The sequence below is a fragment of the Catharus ustulatus genome, chromosome 24 (genome assembly GCF_009819885.2).
Source record: "Catharus ustulatus isolate bCatUst1 chromosome 24, bCatUst1.pri.v2, whole genome shotgun sequence".
Lineage (NCBI taxonomy): Eukaryota > Metazoa > Chordata > Aves > Passeriformes > Turdidae > Catharus > Catharus ustulatus.
Genome location: NC_046244.1, coordinates 4234710 through 4257670, shown reverse-complemented (window position 1 = coordinate 4257670; position 22961 = coordinate 4234710). Strand labels below are relative to the sequence as shown.

Here is a 22961-nt window from a genome sequence, read left to right as displayed (position 1 = left end):
GCGGGGGCGCGGCCCCTCAGGGCGCTCCCGGCCCCGAGCGGGGCCTGTCCGGGGTCGGCGGGAGAGGCGCGGCCTCGGAGGGGCGGGAAGGCGAAGCGGAGGCCGCCGGGACCCTTGGCGAGGCATCCGCGCTGGCAGCCGCAAGCTGAGGAGCGGCCCCGGTGACCACTCGGCTCGGCGGAGAGGGGGGCGCCGCTCCTCCCATCGTCCCGTGAGGCGGCGCGTGCTCTCCCTGCAGCACCGGCGCCCGTAGCGCAGGCCCAGGGTCCGGCCGCGCCGAGGAGGCGTGGCAGCCGATGCCCCCCGTGCTGTGGCGCTCAGCGGATCCGGGATGGACGCGAGCGAGCGCCGAGGCGGCAGCGCGGAGCACGGCGCGGCCTGGGCCGGGGCCGGGCGGGAGGCGGCGGCGGCGCCCCGGGGGGCTGCGGGCGCTCGGTGCGCGGCGTGCGCGGGAAGCGGCTCCGGGCCGGGCGGGACCGAGCTGCACAGCCCCGAGTCCAGCGGCGGCTCGGCCGGAAAAGCCAACAGGTACCGGGATGCGCTCGGCGGGGCGGGCGAGGGGCGGGACCCCGGGCGCTGCGGGGCTCCGGGGGGCGCGGGCCGGGCTGTGCCGGTGCGGTGAGCGCGGAGCTCCGCTGAGCTGTGTGTGCCTCATTGAGATCGGCTGAGCCGCGCGCGTCAGCCGCCCTCGGGTAGCTTAGATGTGTGCTTCACCTAAAGGCTGTTTAGCAGTACCAAAGCAGAAATTATTGACATAACATTTTTCGTCCAAGTTTAGAAATTGAATAGTTTATTTTTTTTTAATTTAAAGGAGAGTTCAATGACCATAACGTATGCAGCGTTAAACAGGCTTGTAAAGTTACCACGCAATACTTACACTTATGTAATGGTTTATGTAGTAAGAGTACAATACTAATGACGGTGGCAACTGGAAAAAAGTTACTAAAAATGGTGTTCATGTCTCATCGGTAGGATTAGAATCTGTGATTTGAGGATATTGACTGCTTATCTTTTAGTCAGCGGAATAAGCAAATGTAAGGAGAGGGAGATTTTATCTGTTAACAGTTCTGCAGTTACTGAAGTCATCAGCTAAAGTACAATGAAGACTCTGAAGTCACAAGGATTAAAATCTTTGTGTCAGGTGTATTTTGAGGATCTCATGGTTCCCTGAGATGCTTATAACCAGGTGCAGCCTTCTAGGCTAGAGAAACTTAGATCAAGAATCAGCATTTATTGATTATTTTAATACCTGTGATATTTAGAAAATCTAGAGTAAACATCATCTTATTTTTAGTTGCTAGGCATCTTAGCAAGCAGAGTGGTTTTGATATGACTTTGCCGTCTATGACACTGGAGTTGGGAAGGAGGAAGGTAAAGGAGAGAAGCTTCAATTGCAAAGAAGTGGGAAAGCTATAACAGGAAATTTAGTGACTGAGCATACAGGATGTTCCTGGATATTGCATGACTCTGCAGCCATTCCCATAAAATGTTCATTTAGGAAGTAATTTTAATTGGGTGATAAGAAAAAAATCTTCTACACCAGAATTCTCTGGTAAAGTTTAACCTCTGTTTGACAGTGAGCAACTGAATTGGAGCCAGTCCCACAAAGATATGATGATGATGATCCAAGAAATGAAGAGGTGTTTGCCTGAAGAGAAAAGGAGCTCTAACAAGCCCAGTACCATCAGCGCTCTCAACTACGCCTTGCAGTGTGTCCAGCAGGTCCAAGGTACGTGTGAGACAATCTGGAAGAACAGCAGAGTTTGCATAGATGTGTCTGGCAACAAGTAGCATTAAAAGAACCAATTCCAATTATCCTGCAAAGAGTTGACTTCCTGAAGCACTATAGTTTTGTTGCCAGTTTTTTTGTTAAACAACCGTGTTATCTTTTCTGTTGAGATACCCCCCTACTGCTTCTCTTTCCTTCAGAGTCCCATAGCTAAGAGATGCCTAATAGTAACTTCCTATGTATATTGAGAGAACAGTATTCCCATCCCACTTTGAAACATGTTGGTTAGTTTGTGTTTTCCCACAGAACTTAGTAGCTAAAATTGTATTACTTCTTCATGCTTGTGTTCTGTAACAAAATGAGATTACTCCAGTAGTATAATTGTATTCCTTTTCCCTTTGTCGCTACACAGACCTTCTCATCTCACCTTGGACTTCACCAAAAAGATGACAAAAGTACAAGGGCTGTAAGAATTCCTTTCAAAGTAGTCTCCTTACTGACTTCCTTGTCTTTGTTTTGCTTTTTCTGTTTTGTTTTTTTTTTTTTTCGATTAGCAAACAATGACTTTTTCCAGGCTCTGAATGACCGAAGAGCATTTCAGACAGATGTGGTGACATACAGTATAGAAGAGTTGGTGGCAGTTGCATCTGAACACACTCCAAAAAACACTGTAAGAATTCAGGCACACTCAAGGATTTAATTCAGTTTAACTATATTTAGTCTCCTAACATTGTTTTGTGGAAATAGAATGTGTAAAATTGAAAGGCCTCTAAATTTTAACCAGACGGACCTTCAAGTTTTTAAAGATAAATCCAGATTATGTTTTATCTGTACTGTGTCAGTACCCAGCTATAGTGAGTGAAGAAATACTAATTTCTATTTTTTCCTTGGCCAGAAGCAACAAATAGCTCTTTGAGAATTCATTTACAGCAGAGTAATCTCAAGACAGCAGAAGGTTTTTAAAACGCATCAGATCCATAGTTGTGAGGGGCTTTTTGGTTTCTATTTGTACTCTGCATTTAATTTTTCTTTCTTGTTTTGCAATACGTGTCATGCTTTCTGGCTCTGCTTTAAAGAAGTGTTTCTTGAAATTCTGTATGTTGGATGCTGTATCAAAAATATTGCCAATGCTTGAAAAAGTACAAAAAATTTGGAAAGCTCTCAGAATGTTTTTGTGTGTGGAATTGTGATGATTTCTCTGAAATTTGTGGAGGAGTGTGTGGGGTGATGACCAATCATTCAGAGCAAAGACAAGCACTAATCTGTTTTGAGAAGACTAGTGTAGTCTTACTAGCATTTGTAAATCTTGAGTACACTGCTGTAGCACTGGAGAGTGTAGTAGATCACACACTACCCAACACATTTTTGAACCTCAGCCTGAGGTTACATTTTGGGCTTGGTTGGTTTGTTTTAGGATTGTTTTGCTTTTCATCCTTATGTTATCACTGCCACGTTTCAGGCAATGATTGCCTTTGATGTTTGTTTTCCAGGACACGTTTGTGGCTGTGTTTTCTTTGCTGTCTGGACGCATAGTGCATATTTCTGAGCAGGCAGCATCTATTCTGAACTGTAAGAAGAAAGTGTTGGACTCTTCCCGGTTTGTGGAGTTGCTTGTCCCTCAGGATGTGAGTGTGTTCTACACACACACTGATCAGTCTCACCTGCCCCTTTGGAACATGGCAAGTCAGACAGGTGGGACATGGCAATGCTCTTAAATGCTCTGTCTCTTTCTGTCTTTGCAGAATGAGGACAGTAGTAGTTCATTTTAAGTGCTTACACTAGCAGTATGCACCAGCCTCGTTTGTTCCTTTCCACTTTAAAAACTGGAGTGGCTGTGTGAGCAGTCCTAGCCATCTCCCAAAGGCTAAACTCTTACTTGGGGTAAATAAAAGGTGCATTCTTTATTGTTTATGTATCATCTTACCCATTCCAAATACTGCTGCTTTTTGAAAAGAAAATAAGTCTGATTGTGAGCTTAAAGTTGTTGCATCTACACCTTACGGTTGCTTAGGTGCTTTGTCTTTATGGTCTGCTACTGTCTGCAGTGAGCACAGCTCATCAAACCCAAGTTTTAAGCCGATTTGCTGTTTAGTGCTGGATGTGTCTAAACTCAAACATCTGAGTCCTGTGTTATTTGTGAGCAGTTCAAACACAACTTGCAAGCCAAGGCTGTGTCTTTTCCCCACCTTGACATGAGGTTGCTCTGGCATCAGTTCTGACAAGTCCAAAGTCCTTGGTATCAAAGGATATGAGACATTTGGAGCTTTTGAATGCCAGGGATTCCACAACTTGGATGCCAGTGATGTGCCTACCCAGCAGAACAGTTGCACCCCAGTGGAGTTGTGGTTTTCTTGTCTGTACATAGTTTTTGGTACTTGGCTCATCACTTTTCCTCTTTTCCTTTTCACGGAAATGCACTGGAGAAAGTTTTTTTGATATGTTGGTTGGTTTGTTCCTTTTTTTTTTTTTTTTTTTTTTTTTTTTTTTTTTTTTTAATATGCATTTCCTCTGACTTTAGTTCCAGGTCAGCCATTTCTCTATGAGTGAGTGGACTAGAGAGGAGAGATAACATTTGAGCTGGGAGCAGACTGTTCAATAGCTAATAAAAAGTACTTCAGTCTTGCTCAAAGTCTGGAGAATGCAGAGTTTAACATAGTTCTGATAGCTGTGAACTTTTTAAGGATATTAACTGATACTTTCAATGTGTTCATCTTATTAGCTTCTCCGTATGAATATGCCCAGGTGAAATCCTTTTTCTGCAGGATCAGGTAAGTGCATTATTACAGTTTTATTTTTGTGAAGGCTGACAGGGGATACAATACTAGCAGAAACTGTTCTATTGTTACAGCTGACTGGTGTGGGCTCATGAAACTCCATTACAAAATGGGCTTTATGTGTTGAATATTTTCATCCAGTAGCACATTTTGAACATCTTTCCCAGAATGATGCATAAACTTGCACTGGGACAGAAGAAAAACTATTTATAAATTTTTCTCCTGGGCCTATTGGTTTCCTTATGTACATGCAGGAGAGTGATCTTGTGAAAAATTGCTGCTCCCCTTTTTACTGTTTGAGAGTGGAGGCCAAGAGTGTTTTGCTTGAGATTAAGACTGTTTGAGAGATTGGGGCAGAAGCCTTAAGGGAAACTCAGGTCACCTAAGTCCCAGTGTGAAGCCTGACTCCTGAGACCTGTGAAGCCTGACTTGCTGTTGCTGTGAATGCTGTTTGTTGTGTAGTACCTGACTAATCTTAGAGCTAGAAGAAGAAAAAAATTGAGACTGACCTTCAATCTTCAGTGTAGTTCTGCCTTAGACTCAGGTGATCTCTGGATTTCAGTAAGAACTGTTTGTTTCTGAGCAGATGTGACGCTCATCTTTCAGCTGATCATTGATTCATTCATATGTGTTTCAACAACTTTAGCTCTTAAATCACCTTTGTCTCTTGAATTGTGTAAGGGCACCTGAAATGAATGTAGCAGGACAGATAGCAATGTCAGGTTGAGGGAACTGTTCATTGGATACATAAACCTTTTACAACAGTTTTTCTCCATGTTTTTCTACAGCATCTGACTTCCCTTTTGTAACAGATCACTTGATTATCATGTTGGCTTTATGAGTAAAAATATTTTTTCACAAGCACACACTCTAGGCTTAAATAAGAAAATGGGGGTTTTTCTTGAGTTAGACTTCTGCAGTATCCAGTTTCCATTTGTATCTTTTGTTTTCCCAAAGACAGAAGTGTCAGAAGTAGGTTTTATGACACTCACTTTTCTCTAGAAACATTTTACAAAACTAAGTGTGGAATAAGAAAGTAACTTCTGGTGTAAATTATAATTTTCAGAAATTTAACTCAATTCTTTTTGTAACAGGTGGGTATGATATTGAATATATGATATGATATTTAACAGGTGGGAAAGCACTTGCAATAGAAAGTGCCAATCATTATGGCAGCTGTTGCAAAGCCAGGGTTAAGATCTCATCAAGAATGTTGTGTGCTGCTGCAGTTCAAACATATTCTAGGAAGACAAATTCTTATGGAAGATAGTCAAAGAACAACAGTGCACCAAGTCTGGAGCAGTCTGTCAGAACTAACCTTGAGGGAGATAGATATTTAATTTTTTTCCTAAAATTGGTACAGAACAAATAACAAACAGAAAAAGAACTATTTAGCTTGAAGGAGAGCACAAAACCAAATGGGTGCTTCTTGTGAATACTCTTGCACCGAGAATTAGAAGGTAGTCTTTAGCCATTAGAGTAAGAGTATCTCTAGACAGTGTCTGAGTGTAAGTGTTGGAGACAAAACATTTACTTGGCTTCAGCAGGAGGGAGGTCAGTGTTGCTCAGTGTGTTGACCTTGGAGGTGGCTCAAAGGAGTTGTGCAAAGGACCTGATTATTTGGGTTTGTGCTCAGCATAACTTCTCTGGGCAGGGTCCTTGGCCCTGGCACTGTGAGTCTTTAAACCAGGATGTTAATCCCTTTTGCTTTTCCTCAGGGGTGGGAAAGATCAAGAACAAGAAGCACGTTGTTACCCCTTCCGAATCACCCCGTACTTGGTCCACGTGTGCACCTCTGTCCGTGTGGATGCAGAGTCCTGCTGCTTGGCTTTGGCTGAGAAAATCCACTCTGGATATGAAGGCAAGTCAGGAGGCTCCAGTGGAGAAAAATCCAAGCCAATAGAAAAATGCTGTGTATGAAAGTCTTGTTCCTTTGTTTAGAAGCTGTGCTTGGGTAGTCTCACCTGTGTAAATTGCAGCTTGTGTGTGCATGCATGCAAATCCAGAATATCTGTGCTGCCTTTGCCAGGCCCCAAAGCATTTGATCCCTATTTGTTATTTTTGAGAGAAGTCTGTAGTATCTAAAATTCTGTAATGTTTCTATGAGTTACTGGTTAGAAAGCAGCCAACAATTATTAAGTTCAGCAACCAGTATATATCATAAGCAACAGTAATGCCCAAGTTTTCTGTCTTAGTGCATATTTTGTTTCTATTAGCTCCTCGAATTCCTATGGATAAAAGAATATTCACCACCACACACACCCCTGGATGTATTTTTCTGGACATAGATGACAGGTGAGATATTTGAGTTTTTAAGACCTATGAGGTATGTATGGAGAGGTAGAAAAATCATTAAGTGATGCAGCTGGAGACCCAAGTAAAGTAGCTGAGCTGTGCTATTGGTAATATGTAATTAGACAAAACAGTTTGTGTTAGTCTGCTCAGGGAAAACATCTCACACTCCACAGATATAATTTTCTTTGTTGGTTTAAAACACATGTTAAACAGAATTGCAGTCAGTTTTCTTTATCCAGGGCAATGGGGAGCTGTGGTTGTATCAACAGTGGAAAATTAGCATAATTACTGACATTTTGCCTGTGATCTGTTGTCTGCAAGATCTTGTTGGGTTTTTTTCCCCCTTTGCATGTGAACAAGCACAAAACTGCCTACAAGTGTGAATATCTGTTAAATATCCAGGCACAGAAATGTTTGTCATGGGTATTTATGTGTCAATATTACAGTGCAGGATTTTGAGATGGGTTGGGAAATGTTCTGTAGCCTTAGTTCATATCACTGCAGATTGTGCATGGGCACTTCACTGAGCAGCAAAGGGTTAAGGATGGAAGCAGTCAAAACTTTATTGTAAGCTGTGATAATGTGTTTGGCTTTCAGAGCAGTGCCTTTGTTGGGTTACTTACCTCAGGATTTAATTGGAACATCCATACTGATGTATTTGCACCCAGAGGATCGTCCTTTGATGATCACTATTCACCGGAAAAGTAAGAGCTGCTTTTAGAGGAATTTCGGTTGGTTTTACGATTCTTTATCATACCTTTATCATATTGCTTGACACGTGACTGATCTGCAATCTGGACAAAAATTAACTAATTAACTCGTGCAGTCAGTTTGAGATCCAAGTGAATTCATTGCCAAAGTTCTAGAAACCTCAGTCATTAGTGTTTGTGCTTTCACTACTGTGTCCTAATGTAAGCTAAACCTAGTTTCTTGATTGTGTGGTTTTTTTCAGTACTGAAATTTGCTGGCCAACCCCCTTTTGAGCATTTACCTATTAGGTTTTGTACTCAAAATGGGGATTATGTCATACTGGACACCAGCTGGTCCAGCTTTGTGAATCCTTGGAGCAGGAAGATTGTGTTCATCATTGGCCGACACAAAGTCCGGACGTAAGTCAGTTGTAGAATTGATCAAATAAAGTGCTTTTCATTGATTACTCTGCAAAACAGAAGTCTAAGTACTGAACTAGAGACATAACTGGCTCTTGCAGGCATGACAGCAGCCTAGCATCTGTCTTCAGACCATTCCTTCAGAACTGCTTTAGTCTTGTTTATTAAGTGTGAGAATAAGTGAATTGCTTTGAAGTAAAAGGCAAAGCCAGCTTTTTATTTTAGCAGGTTTTTGCACATAGTTCATGTCTAAATCAAAGTACCAGTTTTAGATGAGCAAAAGCTAAAAAGCAGCATAAAATTAGATCACTTTAACAAATAATTACCTGAAATTAATTTGTGGTTCACTCACCACAAAAACCCAATTTATTGACATTCTTTTGGCATATTTACTTGATACAGCATTTAAATATTTACTAAGGCAACGTCTTCTTAAAATATAGTCAGTGTTGAATGTACAAATTAATTTTTCAGATGTTTCTCCTTAGTTTTCAAGAAATTTGAAAACATAACTGACTGCCTTCCTACCTGATATCTCTTAGAGGAAATGGCTTTTGGGAGTGGTCTTCTGACTTTTCAAAGTGATCTTTTAATACAAGATTTTATGGGGTATGAATTTGCCTTCTGAGTGAGGAAGACAGAGAGGGGTAGATGCTTGTCAGCCTTAGCTGGTGTCTCTGCTGGTGTATTGACTTCCCTGGAGCTTCCCTGCTCTCACAGCACTGCCCCAGCAGAGCAACTGTAACAGATAACATTCCTCTGTGTTGTCTCAGCAGAACTAAAATAAAATCAAAATAAAGTAATCATAATCAATTAAGAATCTGTTCTAAGTGTTTATAGCTGTCATTTCTTCATGAAATGAAAATGCAAAGTGAAATGCTGTTGTCTCTCTGCAGAAGCCCTCTGAATGAAGATGTCTTTGCCCCAAGAAGTAAAGAAACGAGCAGTGTGGAGAAAGAAATAAGAGAATTACAAGGACAAATTTACAAACTGCTTCTGCAGGTAAAGAAGGCAAAAGAATTTCAGGACACAGACTGGTCTTCTGAGTGAGAGGCTAAAGAAACTTGAGTCTGATTAGTGGGCTGTTTTGAGGATGGTCTTTTGAAAGGTCTGAAAGGAAAATTCTACATAGATACAGGCCCACCTCATTGCCCTCCCCCCCAAGAAAAAGTTTGACATTCTTGCCAAGTCTTTATGTTGAAAGGTAAATCTGCATCTTGAAACAGTTTGAAGCACGGTAGAGAATTCTTCATAAGCAAGTGGTAGAGCCCAAACAAATACAGATTTTTCACTTGATTGTCTTTGTTGATTTGAAGTTCTGTGTTGCAAAGTGTGTTGTTTCCTTCATTTTGTTTTCTCAGAGGATGGTTTTTAAAGTTTTATTTTCTCCTCTCATTACAGCCAGTTCACAGCAATGTTTCCAGTGGTTATGGAAGCCTTGGAAGCAGTGGCTCTTATGAGCACTACATCAGCATAGCATCTTCGAGTGACTCCAATGGGAACTGTGCAGAGGAAACACAGGAGCCAGTAAGTCTGCAAATGTCACTGCCTGCAGAGTAGGGAAAATACACCTGTAAAAATGAAAATGTTTACTGTGTGTGCTTCTCATCATGCATGTTACTGAAGTGGGAAGAATAAAGCCATGTTCAAGCTAAACAGATTAATTACAGAGTGCTGGCTTTGGGTTTTTGCTCTGAATTTTGCTGACTGCTGTAGATGAGAGTGGAAGTAGTGCTGTGCTAAAGCAAGCAATACAATTACTTAGTTTCCTTGTGAAGCTCCTGAGTAAGTCAGCTTATTCTCACTTTCAAGGATTGGCATGGGTATTAAAACATTCAAATGCTGAGGCTGTTTGAGCTTTATTGTAGTTAATTTACTTAAATTAGCTGTGATAACTGGATTAATTAAGTTTACAAATACCAATAGATACCAGGCTTAGGCTGATAGTCTACTCCCTTTCAATTTGAAGAACACAAGAATCCAAATCAGCTCCTATGACCTCTTTGTACTCATTTTATTTTGACTTCACCTTTTTTTCGTGTTTCAAGATGACGTTGCAACAAGTTTGTGCAGATGTCAACCGAATAAAGAACCTGGGGCAGCAGATGTACATTGCATCTAGGAGCAAGCCACAGAATGCAAATGAACAAGCTGTGTGCTCAGAAGTTTTGGGAGGTAAGTTAATGTAGTTATGATCCTGAAGGTAACATGAACTCCTGTAGATCTGTAGCTATGCATTTGACTACCTGGTGTTACACTGAAGAACTTGAGATAGCATTTCCTAGCATGGCTTGGACATGAGAAGAGGTTTGTTTTGTTTAAAACCCAAGCAAACAAGTTCCCCCACCCTCCCCCAATTCACCCCTAAAAATAAACTCAACAGGTGCAATAATTTTTTAACTCCTCCTTGAAATATGGAGGAGCATATGTCTCTTTCTAGGTTAGCAGATTTCTTTTTTTAAACTTTAAGGTTTTCTAGTGAAAATGCACATGTGCTTGTAGCAAGTAGTGTGGAAACTCCTCTTGGTTATGTCATGTGAACTCCTAGGAGCTATTATAGGTTGGATAATATGGCCCCACTTCCCACTGAAGTAGGGGTTTAGTTCCTGAGTGCTTAATGTTATACTAATACACATAATTTCTAGTTTGTATGTAGCACAAATATATGGAGAAACTGGATGCTCCCTTAAATATCATAGGAGTTTGTATTAAAACATTTTGCTCTGTGATATTCTCCATTAAAGTTAACTGCTGGTGTTATCCTAGAGGACTGTACTGTCAATATTGATAGGACTCTAGACAGTGTATCCATGGTATACAAACCTGTGAATAACTGTTAAATAATGGGTTGGATTCTGTGATGTGTAGTTTGAAAGAAGAGTGATATTAATTGCAGCTTTATTTGCAACTTAAATGCAGGGGGGTTTATATTCTGTTTTCTTTGTCTTTGCTTGCTTTTTTGAGTGCATGTTTAAGGTGGTGTGGGGCGGTTTGGCTTTTTTCAGGCATCTTTCCCCTGCTCCTTCCCTTGCCTCAAAACATATAAATTGAGGTGAAAATGCAGAATAATTTTGTAATGAGAGCTGTACTGTCATAGACCATATCATTATGGTCTGTCATAATGTATCATTATGTGGGTTCATATATATTTATCTAGGTGAGGGTAGTGTTTAGATGCCCTTGAGAGAAATCTTTAAAGGTTTCCTCTATTCCAGGGAAGAGGCACACTGCTTCCTGCTTTCTTCAGACACTGAGAGGGGATAGCACAGATGAACCAGGCAACACATTTTATGATGATCCAAAGAAGACTCCACATGTTCCTTCCTACCAGCAGATCAATTGTGTTGATAGTATCATCAGGTAATAAACTATGAAACAACTTTAGTGATACAAGTTTAAGATTAATTAGCAGAAAGTAAATATCCAAGCAGTTTGCATTTGCCTTAAACTGTCTGGGGTTTGAGTTCTGAGACAAATTTGGGATTGTTTGTAAAATTTTCTGCCTCTCTAAGCATTGGGATGGATTGCCCAATCTGAATTAAACAGTAATGTAAAGTTTAGGACCCAAGATTCTGTTTGCAACTATTTGTTGATGTTTGTCATTGGTGCAGTAGGAATTTAAGTGAATTTTGATGGTCCTAGTGTATCAGTGTCTTCTCATTACACACTCTGAGAACATCCCTATAAAATAGAAAGTTGATAAAATTTATAAAATGTCAGTGTTTTTTAACCCAGTGGATAATGTAATCTTTTTTCTCTTTTTCTTTTCTCCCCCCCTCAAAGAGTGATAGATTTTATTTAAAATACTCCTTGGAAAGCAGATGCATATCCAGAACCTTCTGCAGTGAATTTAAAATACTAGTTAACAACCTCTGGATCTCCAGTTTGGATTGTTCAAATGTTTGTATCTCCAAATGGAGAAAAACACCCCCTCAAAGTAGAGAGAGCTTCCTGTGATATGCTTTCATTTCAGATATCTAGAGAGCTGCAGTATTCCAGCACTGAAAAGGAAATGTAAATCTTCTGCAAATACATCATCATCATCCTCAGAAGATGACAAACAAGTCCAGCAAAGTCAGCAGGAAGTCAGGGCACTGGAAGGTAACACAAAGTGTACTGATAATCATATTAGAGCTACAAAAACTGTTTTGGGTTTTTTTTATGTGTCACTGTTATGTATTCCAAGGTTTGTCCACTTTTTAAGCTGTTGTGTTGCTAACAGTATTTTAGTAAATATTTAGTAAATACTTGCCTAAATTGTCTAGATCTCCCAATTAAACATAAGCTAAATTGGTTAAGTCTTTGAATGCATCAAAGGAACTCTTCTTTATTATTGTTAAATGAACCTTCTGTTGCTCACTCATTTTATGCCACATTTAGTATGTGCTGCCTTTGCACTGGCATGTAAATGGTTTTTTTCTTTAATATAAGATTGTCTTATTTAATAGTCTGCATACTTACTGGTTATCTCTGAACCAGTGAGACTTGATGAATTGGGAGCATAGTGCTTGAAATTCCATGTAGAAACTTTGTCATTTGCCAATAGATACTACTATGCTGTCAGCAGTTGAGTCCCACACGCCAATATCTGCTGGTCTGGAAGAGACGCTGAAAGACCAGACAACTGCAGGCATGGTGGGAGCTCCTCTGGCAGACCTGACCCTGTCCAACAAGGCTCCAAGTGTCATATCTGTCACCAGCCAGTGCAGCTACAGCAGCACTATAGTGCATGTCCCACACCCTGAATCAGGTACTGTTCACACTCACAAAACACTGACTGATGTTTGAATTTACACAATGTTTCCAGCCTGAAGTACACGGTGAGAAAGTTTTGTTCATTTAAGATATGTCCTCAATGAATGTGAATTCTGAAATATTATGGTGCTTCTCAGGGTGCTGTGAAGAAAAACTTGAGCCTCGAAGTTTTTAGGGTATTTTAGTGAAATAGTTTTAACAGACTACACCGTCTCCTTTCCCCTTGAACTTCATTGCATATACCTCAAAACACAACAATGTGCTTTTTGGCCATTGAGGATTCAAATAAAAATTACTATGGGGCCAATGTTACTTCATGAAAAGAGTATGTAGCTGCTATAGTACTAATAAAATATGAAGAAAGAAGTGCCTCTAACTTCAAAGTGAATTTGAAGTTTTCCACACCATGTGAAGTAATTTGCTCATTTGAAGTTAGTGTAACTGTATTTGAGTTGAAAGGCTGTTTTCTCCCCATGCCTCTGCTCAGTAGCTCAGATGAGGTTGTTTTCTGTGTAACACTCAGGGTTTTGTGGTAGTTGACGCCAGAAGGGCAGAGCAAAGAGTGATTTGTTTTCTTCCCTCTTCAAAGAAGTGACTACAATGGAGGATGCCGCGGTTGGAAGTGAGCAGATTGAGCTGCCTCCTGTGAATGCTCAGAATCTTGCAGTGCTGCCTGAGGACTTAAAGCCAGTTGGGCTAACAAAGGAGACCCTGTCAGCCCACACTCAAAAGGAGGAGCAGAACTATGTTGACAAGTTCCGACAGAGGGTCTTGCTCTCTCCGTTTAGGACTTACCTTCAGCAAGGAAACAGAAGTAACAACAGACATTCCTGTGGCCAAGGTATGCAGCAACTTCGAGAAATAAAGACTTGTTAGATGATTTACAAGGCCAACCTAGCTGTGATGTCTGGTTCTCTGTATGATTTAGTGAGTGCCTTATTGTGGCTGCTTACAGAATGCTTTCCTTGGATTGCCAAGATTTGACAGCAGCATTGCCCACACAGAATGTCTGCTCCATCTTGGATCTTGCTATCTGAAACTTTGCACAAAGCACATAGTTATTGCAATAAAACCTGCAAATCCCAGGTAGTTTGTTGCATCCCCTTGAAAGGAATGGAAAAAATCTGATTAGGATAAGCCAAAGTGATTGATAGGGAAATTGATGACATGAAGAAAAACATTGTAGATGTCAGCAAATCCATCCCTGGTTTATGGAAGAATTATCCAGAGGGAAGTCAGCTCTCTGACTAAGCCACACACATTTATCTGGGTGTTTTTCTCTTTTTTTTTTTTTCCTCTTTTATTTCCCTGGTTCTGTCATTTCAGTGCATATGTTTCTTTTTCTTCCTCAGGTGATTCCCCTGCAAAGCAGATGAGCCCGGCTAGCCATAAAAAAGGAAAACATGGAAAATTCAAGCGCCAGAAATCTCAGAGACAGTGCTCAGATGGCCACTCTTCTAGTAAAAACAGAAATAGTCTTCCATGTGAGAAGAGAACAAATCAGAAACAGTTGTTCTCTCCCTCAGAAGTGTCCTATCTGAGCTCCTCCAGCCTGAATGTCCATCCTCCTGTGGGATTTCCTGCCTATTCAAATCCAGTGTCTACTTTTCCAGCCCCTTCTGGAGGAGAGCAGCTTGCCCTTCGCTCATTACAGCCTCAGTCCATGTCCTCATCACAGCTGTACTGTGGAACACAGTCATACCCAGTCTTTTATCCCCCCAACATTGGCACATTCATGGCTGTATTTTTTCAGGGTTTCCCCATGTATGCTCAGATGCCTCAACATGTCTTTCTCCCTAGCCCTCAGTGTGTTTATCCCCCCTCTTCATATCCATGCACCACACTACCTCCAGCACCCCCTCCTTGTGCTCCATCACCAGCAGCACCACAGTCTGTGGATCAGCCCTTTCCAGCCTCTCCTCACTCATCTGTGGAGGACCAGCAAGAGGGCCAGTGTGAGCAGGCCCTACTGCTGAGCAGCTCACGGAGCAGCTCCCCACTTCAGCTGAATTTGCTTCAAGAAGAGCTGCCAAAACCTATGGAACTTTCCCTTAGTGCTGATCTTAAGCCACATGCAGAAGATAAATGTGTAAGTAACAGAGATTTTTCGTGTGGAGAAGAAACTTTCACTGTGTTGTGTCACCAAAACCAGTGGTGATGGTCTGTGTGTCAGGGACACAGATTTTGTTGGCTGCTTTTTCTCTTGGCTGTGCTATGTAGGCTGCAGGTCACGAATAGCACAGGAGTGGAGAAAGCAGTTTGTACTTGTGCTTTTGGGAACTTGTACCAGTACAGTGTGGGCACTTAGTAAATGACAGAAATGTGAGATGATCTGGTCTAGGCTGCCACAAGCTGCTTCTGCTCAGCATTCTGGCAGCAGCTTTTTCAATGGAACTGCCAGCTAGAATTTGGGGTTTGGGGCTTTTATGCATGTGGAACTCGGTTAGTGCTGCGCAATTTGCATCCTTTTTCACCCAGTCCCACAGTCTCTGTGGAGAACCAAAACAAAGGGAAGATACTCTTCTAATTACTCCCTCTGTCTCCCAGGGATGCAGCTAATGAAAGAAGAACAGGGATCCGTGTGGGTCGGTTTCCATACATGGGCATAGAAAAGGCCTCTCCAACTTCCGCGGTAAACTCAGAGGCAGGAATCTGAGCTCTGCAGGCAAGGAAAAAAATGCTGCCTCCTGAATCCAGATTGGGCTGGAAAGGCTGGATCAGCTGAAACTGCAGGGTAGGGTCCTGAAAGGGGAGCTGGTGTACCTGGAGCTGCAGAAGCAGTTGCTTCGCATAGTGAATCAGGGGAAGACTCTCATTTTCCCTGTAGTGCACCTTTGCTTGATGTGTATGGCTGCTTCATGCCATCTAACAGGATGTGAAGGGAACTGACTCCTCTCTTGTCAGTAGAAATTGTTAATTTTATGCACTGTACAATATCCTGACAAATTGGGGAAGTATCTACAGCAGAAACCAGTAAACTAGAGTTGAGATGCTTGTTGATTTTCACCCATGAAGTGAGTTGTGAGTTATCCTGAGTTCTAAACCGCCCGTCATTTTCAGAGCTAAAAACTCCAAACCTGTTGAATTGCTATGAGAACTTGGTCAACGTGTGACAAATTCAGTAACTGCATGAACTTCCTTTTGCATACTTAAATGTAACTTCTGTGGATGTGTTGGATCTGCTTTTTGTCTCCAGGATAATGATCCAGAAGATAATGGTAACAATGCTGCTCTTGAATTTCCTGACCACTCATTGTACAAGGACTCACAGTTGGCTTCAGGTTCAGCAGCATCAGGCAGTGGATCAGCTTTATCTGGTTCTTTAGGCTCTAGCTTCAACGAGACCTCTGGTCATGGCACAGGTAGGGAAGGCCAAGATTTAGGTATCTGGTGCTAGATGGCTTGCTAACATATGATTAATAACAGGATACTCTAGGGGGGATGGGAAATCCATATAAGATGATCCATGGCCTTTACTTTTCACCAGCTTTTAGTGTTTGAAGCCAAGTTTGTTTCAGTCACTGTAGTTGGAAATGTGAGTCTAAGAAGCTACTCCTTTAACCTAGAAGTCAGTCTTCATTTTTCTCATTATCACTTTTCTTTGCATTAGCTAGTGCTTTACATCTTGACTAAAGGTAAATCTGCTCAGAGTAGGACCTCTCAGAAGCAGAGAAGTTGAACCAATTAATTTTGAGAAAAGTCAATAGAGCTTTGTAGATCTTGAATAATTTGAGAGTGCACTTTATCTTTGAATTCTCAATAGATAATAATAATTGCTAGAGCAATCTATCTGGGAGAATTCCTGTGTTTGTATTACAGAACTAACTTGCAAGAGTACACTGGGGGTGGTGTACCTTTTTTTTGTTGAATTAATGGGATTTTCCAGGCATCTGCCTTTTTTTTTTTTTTTTTTTTTTTTTCCATGGTCATTCTCAGCAGGTAGTGGGAAAAGCAGCAACAATTTTGCCAGTAATTATTCTTCTGAAGCTTCCAAAGAAGAGAAGAATCAGGAAGCAGAAGAAAAAGGGACAGCTTATAAATCGAAACATGAGTCAGCCTGTGTGATGATGGATGACACACCTGAGAGAGTTCTAATGAATTACCAAATGCCAAACAGGTTGGAAAACATCAACAATTTCTGACATGTGGTTTGGAATTGTGCGTGGAACTATAGGATTAACGTGAGACTGTGGAAACAGCACACAAACCAGTGAAACTCCCAGAAGGTGTTTTAGATTGTTTTTGTGCAGTTTAGGCCTGGTTATTTACTTACTTTTGTCTGTTTCTTTCCCATTGCCCCATCTGTTAAAATAAGGTAACATGTAACCTTTTTTGCTGAAGTATTAATGGGATTGGTTATTGTCCTATACTTTGAATGCATAAAGGGGTGAAACTACAGATTATTTGCAAGTTCCTTGTAATTAGCTTATACATATAATTTGTAATTGGAGTCCACATTAAAATAAGCAGCACATAAAGCCATAAAAAAACCCACACCAAACAACCATAAACTCCCAACAATATCAACAGCAAACAAACCCCAGACTGTTAGCCCAGTGTTGAAAGCAGCCTTACAAAGTAAATAAGGTACAAAGCAAACAAGGTACAAAGTTCCCTTTTAACAGCTGATGCTGTCTAGGCTTCAGCCAGAGATTGTGGTGAAGAGACTCTCACAATGTCAGTGCCTGCCTTGCTTGTGTGTACAGCTGTGCTCACAGCTGTCTCTTCCCTGCAGGATCAAAGAGGAAGTTCTAAAGCAGGATCTGGAGAAGCTGGCAGTTATGCAGAAGCAGCAGCCTTGGTTTACAGATGGGCAGAAGAAGGAGCTTGCAGAGGTGCACTCGTGGATCCGGACCCAGACTGTCCCCCTGCAAATCAGCACCCAGGTGAGCAGTGGGAAAGGAGCTGCAGCTCATCCCTGCCTTGGCCAGCCCAGGCATTTCCAGCCAGGGCCACCTTACACTGCTGGGTTATGGGTGTCATGATCTCAAGTAAGGCACCTAGAGTTGGTTTTTTCTCTTGGTATTAAGGCCTTTTCTCTTATAAAAATGTTGCTATAATTGAATAGCATATAATGCTGGGATATCAGTAAAAATTAGATCAAGTGTGTTCAGGAAATTGAGAAATGTTCAGTCACAGGAGGAGGGTTAGGTGTATTGTAAAAAACACAAGAATAGCCAGTTTTTTTGTAGGTGTATTTGTTCATTCAATCTTATACTTCATTATTTTAGCTGGTATAATTCTTGGGTACTCTGCTAAACTGCTTCTGGTTTGCACTGATGTATATTAGAGAATGTCCTAATCAGTTTAAAGTGCTCCCAGCTATGGAGCATGGCAAGACAGATCTATTTCCACAAAGACCTAGAGTTTCAGTGTTGAGTTGTAAAGAAAACTTTAAAGCTGTTTGTGTACTCGTGTACCAGAAAAATGTCTTGTCTGTTTTGTCTGGGTTGTCAAATGTGGCATTCTGAGATGTGGTATTTATATTTAGAGAAGAAAAACTAAGACACATGTGTCCTTGGCTATGGAACAAGACTAGAAAACTAGTCTTTGTTTTCCTAATACCTCATTGATAACATGTGTCCTGTTGTGATTAAGAACATTCAGATAGCCAAGTTATGTCCAGTGATCTTGTTGAAAATTCTGTTGAATGTTTATAATCTCAAATGTTAGGAAAGGTATTGGTATGTAAATATCACTATTTTCTATCTATGGTCCTGAAACTGTTCCTAAGCAGAAAGTCGTGTTTCCAGTGCAGATTGTGATTTTGCAACAACGACCAGGCTTGTGACAGTAGCAAGAAATAAAGGACTTTTGTTTGAAGACTTTGTTTCAATAAGAACAAGAGAAACATCAATACACTCAGGCATTTCAGCTGTTGATGTTGGTCAGTGTTGCTGTTCAGTCTGCAGTCCAAATCTTCAATAAGGAGCTTGCTTATAAAGCTGAATGATAAGGTCTTCAAATTCAAGAAAGTCACATGCCTTTTTATCTCAAAGGTAGAACTGTGTGTTCCACTAACCAAATTAACTAATCTCAGAGGCAAGGTAAGTGGCTGCTGCAAGTATCTGCAAGATCTAATCTCTGCTTTTAGAGAGATCTCACCCATTGGAGAGAGGTTTCAAGAGGCTGTAATGTTTCATTCCATAGGATTTGACCCTTGGAAATATAAAAAGAATTTAAACTATTATTTCTTGTCCTTTCCAAAGGGCTGTGTCACGTGTGACAGCAGGGAAGCAAGCTGTGAGGCTGCAGTGGCTGATGACAGCGTGGAAAACAAGGGAGAGCCCCCTCCAGCCCTGCCACGCTGAGGACTTCAGCACCTGTGTCAGTGCAACTGCTTGGTGTAATTCCCACCCTCTTTCCCTCTGGCTTTGCTCCATAGCAGCAGTGAACCTCCATGGCCATCTCCTACCAATATGAAATATTTCAGTCACACATGAACCTCAATCTTCCTCTGTTCCCCCTCTGCTCCTGGCATGACTCTGAAGACAATCTTTCAGTGGGAGGCTGTTTCACTTTCTGACCTCACAGACTTGACACAGAATGGGTTATGTTTGTAAACTTTAGCTGCTCAATGATGAGCAAAACACAAGATTTTTTTTGGTTTGGGTGTTTGTTCTTTTGAAGTTGGCAAATAAGTGTGAAAAGATGCAGTGTTTAAGAACCTGTGGTGATGAACCTACTGATCAGAGCATGTTTACTCTCTAAGTAAGGTGGATGTATTGAAACCAAGCTACAGTACTCTTCATTTTTGTTCACTATTTAAAGTGAACTAAAGATCCAAATATTCTGAGGCTCTGAAACTGGTAGCTGGTTTGAGAATCCAATAGGCTTTTTAAAGAGCAGCTAAAACCAGCTGGGTTATTCTGCATCAAATGCCTTTTGCTAGCTTGTGCCCATCAAAAAGAAGTAACCTGAAGTGAAAAGAAGTAAATTTTTCCCAATGTTTTCTGTGATGTGTGTTTTGGAGTCAAGTTGTTCTACAGCTTTTGATTTTAAAGCTCTGTTTATCAAGACAGATATATAGATTAATTGAGGATAACTGGTTTGCAAATACACCAGAGATGAAATTACATACAGCAATTTTAAAAACTGAACCAACCCAAAAGTATAAATCCACAGGCTCTGCTTTTTAAAACAAACCCATGGAAAATTTTCTCTATGAAGGCAAGTAGCTATCAATTAAAGTAGTTACATGCAATTTTTTATCCTTATGTTGGTAGTGCTTGGGAAGGTGGGTTTGTATCCTAATGTTTTCCTTGTTGAGTGGTTAGAGGAGTTGAATCCAGACATAACAAATAGGAAATTATTTAAGCAGTTTCTATGATTTGTTTTTGTTGTGGTGATGCCAAAACCAAAAATAATTTATTTAATTTCTTCTGCTTTCAAAACTCACATGTTGTGGAACTAAACTTGAACATCAGACTACATATTCGTTATTTCTTAGCACTGTTGACTTCCTGCATAAGATTTAACCTTTCATTGTAATGAAGTCTCTGGCTGTTGAAATCCAGGGATGAAAAAGGAGTTTGTAGTTCAGAATGTGGTAACCACTTCCAGTATGTAAAAGGACTTGTTCTCATTCATATCTCAAAGTGCTCTTCTAACAGGACCTGCTTGGCTAAAAACCTGGCAAATTTTGTCTGATTTCCCCTCTGTTTATCAAAGGCTGGATGTAATCAGATTTTCCTGGTGGTGTTATTAATCACCTGAGCTTTCTCAGCAGAGTTTTAGAATGTAACACATTATTTACCCTTTTGTTCTGTGTAATCCTTTTGCTGGTGTGTGAAATATTTTCGTTTCTCTAGTTTCAATTACTGATAAGCTTCAAGTAAAATATTGTGATCTGCAGGTCATTGAAGGAAGATTGTATTTATCTAAAGGTTTCTTTACTTATAAAAGTCAGTCCAGTGACAATCTTTCTTGTTAAAGTTTATTTTAAGGAAAGTTATTTTTACAGAACTCTGAGTTTTCAAGGCTAATTTTACTCAGGCAGCATTCTTTTTATGGCTTTGGGTTTTTTTCAGTGTTTTTGCCTGCTCTGATTATAGCTGTTGCTTTCTATTTATTCTTAAGCTACATTTCTTGGTCTTTCAGTTTTTTCAGCTTGTTCTTTTTCCTTGTGTTGTAAATCAGCAGAGGTCCACACTTCCTCAAACACCTCTTAAAATAAGAGACTTCAGTAGGTGTTTGCATGTAGCAGGTTATGTATCCAAGTAGGAAGATGTGGGCAATATCTTACACCTTTCCTGGTCTTTTTACAGCATTTTCCAAACATGGCATTCTGCTTTATGACCACACTGCCTAAAATATTTGCTCTAAAACATGTAGTCAGATATTTTATGTAAAGGTTCTTTCTTGATTGGAAAGCTGCTTAATCAACCTATCTTTCAAATTAGACTTACGCACTAGAATCTATTCTATTTAGCTGTGTTTAAATTAAAATTATTGCTTCAATGCATTTTGAAACTTAGTGAAATAGATAAAATGGAATGTTTTGGGTAAGGACAGCTGTGTCTTTCAAAATAGTTTGGAACCCTAAGTCAGAAGGAAGCTTATGGTCACAATAGCCTCTTGTTATTTTTATTTCCTTAGTTTGAAAGTGTTCATTCATTTCCCACGTATGGAAATGAGCTGATTTGCAATGTCTTAGCAGGCAGACATGTGTCTCTCTTGTAAAACAGTGAGACTTAGTTCAGGAGAATGGCAATATATACCTAACACTTGAATAATGCTTTTGATCCATAGGTCCATGAACATGTCCAAAAAATGACTTTTATTATCCCAGCTGTAGAAAAAGAGGCAGAGACACAAAGGTGCATACCTGCAGTTCATTCTGAATTCAGGGGTAGAATTTGGGAGTCTTCACTTGCTGTATTCTGTGCTGTCTTTGCTACAAGTGCTCGAGATTCTGTATGTAGAAACCTGATCATGTACCTGTGTTTCTTGTTTGGAGATGTTAATCCTTCTTGTACCCCTACATGCCCAGTAGAATCATTGAGCAATGGAAATCCCAGGCAGTTTTTTAATTGCTGTGAATACCACAGACCCTCTGGCCATACATAATGAAAATTCACGTGCCTAGGAGTTTGAATTCCAAGTTTGTAATCCTGCCTAAATCTTTGGTACAGGATCCCTTCTCTGGGGCTACATACATCCTGGATTATGGAAAAAAAATTTTTTGTGGTGTGGGAGAATAAGAGGAATGAACAGATGAATCAGTGCCCTGGGTCATGATGAGGCAATTATTTGCCCAAAAATCAAATGGTCTTGGCTGCAAAATCAGCAGGTTTAATCCCCTTAGGATAAAAAAACCCCCAAACCTTCCCAAGGTATTGCTAGAACCACAACTTCATCTTGCAATGAAATGCCTTATCAAGCCTTTGACCTCATTTCCTTAAGTTTTCAGGAGCTGGCAGTTTTTTCTTCAGCTTGTACTAATCTTTCAGTCCTTGTAGTGTGCTGAAGTGATCCCAGCAAGATGCAGTTCTGATCAGAAAGGCCAATGGAGTGAGTGATGCAGATGGATTTGCACCTGCTGCTGTTTTGTTTCTGTGGCTTTGTTTTGCCTGGAAAAATGTTGCAGACAGTTTAGAGCTGCTTTTGGAAAATCACTTATTTAGTGGTCAGAGGGAAAACATGCTGGTACAGCACTGATGCAGTTACTACCCCCTGTGGGGGTGTCAGCAGTTTGGAAACCCTCGGAGGATTTCGCTGGCAATTTTTGTTGTTGTTGTTGTATTCATAAATGTAGAATTATGTTTTTAAAAGATGAGTTGTTGTGCAGATATTTTCATGGCATTGCTATGAACAGAAGGGACCCTTATGTATTTTTACAGTGTGGTAAATACTTGCTGAATGAGTAATGTATTGGTAAGTTTATCTTCCAGCTGAATTGAGTTTTGAATCACAATTGAATGAATTTTTACATCAGTTGCTAGGAGTATTTTATTGAAACAATATTCAGCTGTGGTTGAATTTACAGTTGTGATTTTAACTGTACACTTTAAAGGAGCATCTGATTTTATAAATAAAACTGAAAAAAATATGCTGTAAAAAACTGTTCAAATGTGTGTTTCTTTTGTTCTTGATAATGTGTAGAAAATAGACTTTTAACAGAACACTCAATACCTTTCTTGATGGTATATGTGTTTGGATACAGTGTCCATGGGGTCGTGGGTGTGGCCATTTATGTTTTGTTCTTTCTTTTCTAACTGTATCCCACAAGGGAAAACAAGCACTTTTTGTGTGTGAAATATTACATCTGTATTTCTAAACTGCTAGGTTTTGGCATGC

General features: G+C 40.5%; 1 protein-coding gene across 6 annotated transcripts; it reads left to right on the top strand.

The window, feature by feature from the left end:
* Positions 1-59: 59 nt before the first annotated feature.
* PER3 (period circadian regulator 3) lies at positions 60-22734 on the top strand. 6 transcript variants are annotated; one of them, XM_033079347.2, is made up of 21 exons: positions 61-528; positions 1578-1729; positions 2284-2399; positions 3220-3421; positions 4449-4497; positions 6222-6364; positions 6720-6798; positions 7396-7502; positions 7751-7907; positions 8804-8909; positions 9309-9434; positions 9956-10082; positions 11123-11267; positions 11881-12008; positions 12454-12657; positions 13255-13503; positions 14015-14751; positions 15859-16024; positions 16599-16779; positions 17398-17548; positions 18872-22734. In XM_033079347.2, exons 1-21 carry the CDS (start codon positions 332-334, stop codon positions 18971-18973), a joined length of 3624 nt encoding a protein of 1207 aa, XP_032935238.1. In that variant the 5' UTR covers positions 61-331; the 3' UTR covers positions 18974-22734. The 6 variants fall into 6 exon arrangements, 5 of the variants coding, with proteins under 5 accessions (XP_032935241.1, XP_032935238.1, XP_032935239.1 ...); XM_033079348.2 differs by having other exon boundaries at positions 13252-13503; positions 16602-16779; XM_033079346.2 differs by having other exon boundaries at positions 13252-13503.
* The last annotated feature ends 227 nt before the right edge of the window (positions 22735-22961 follow it).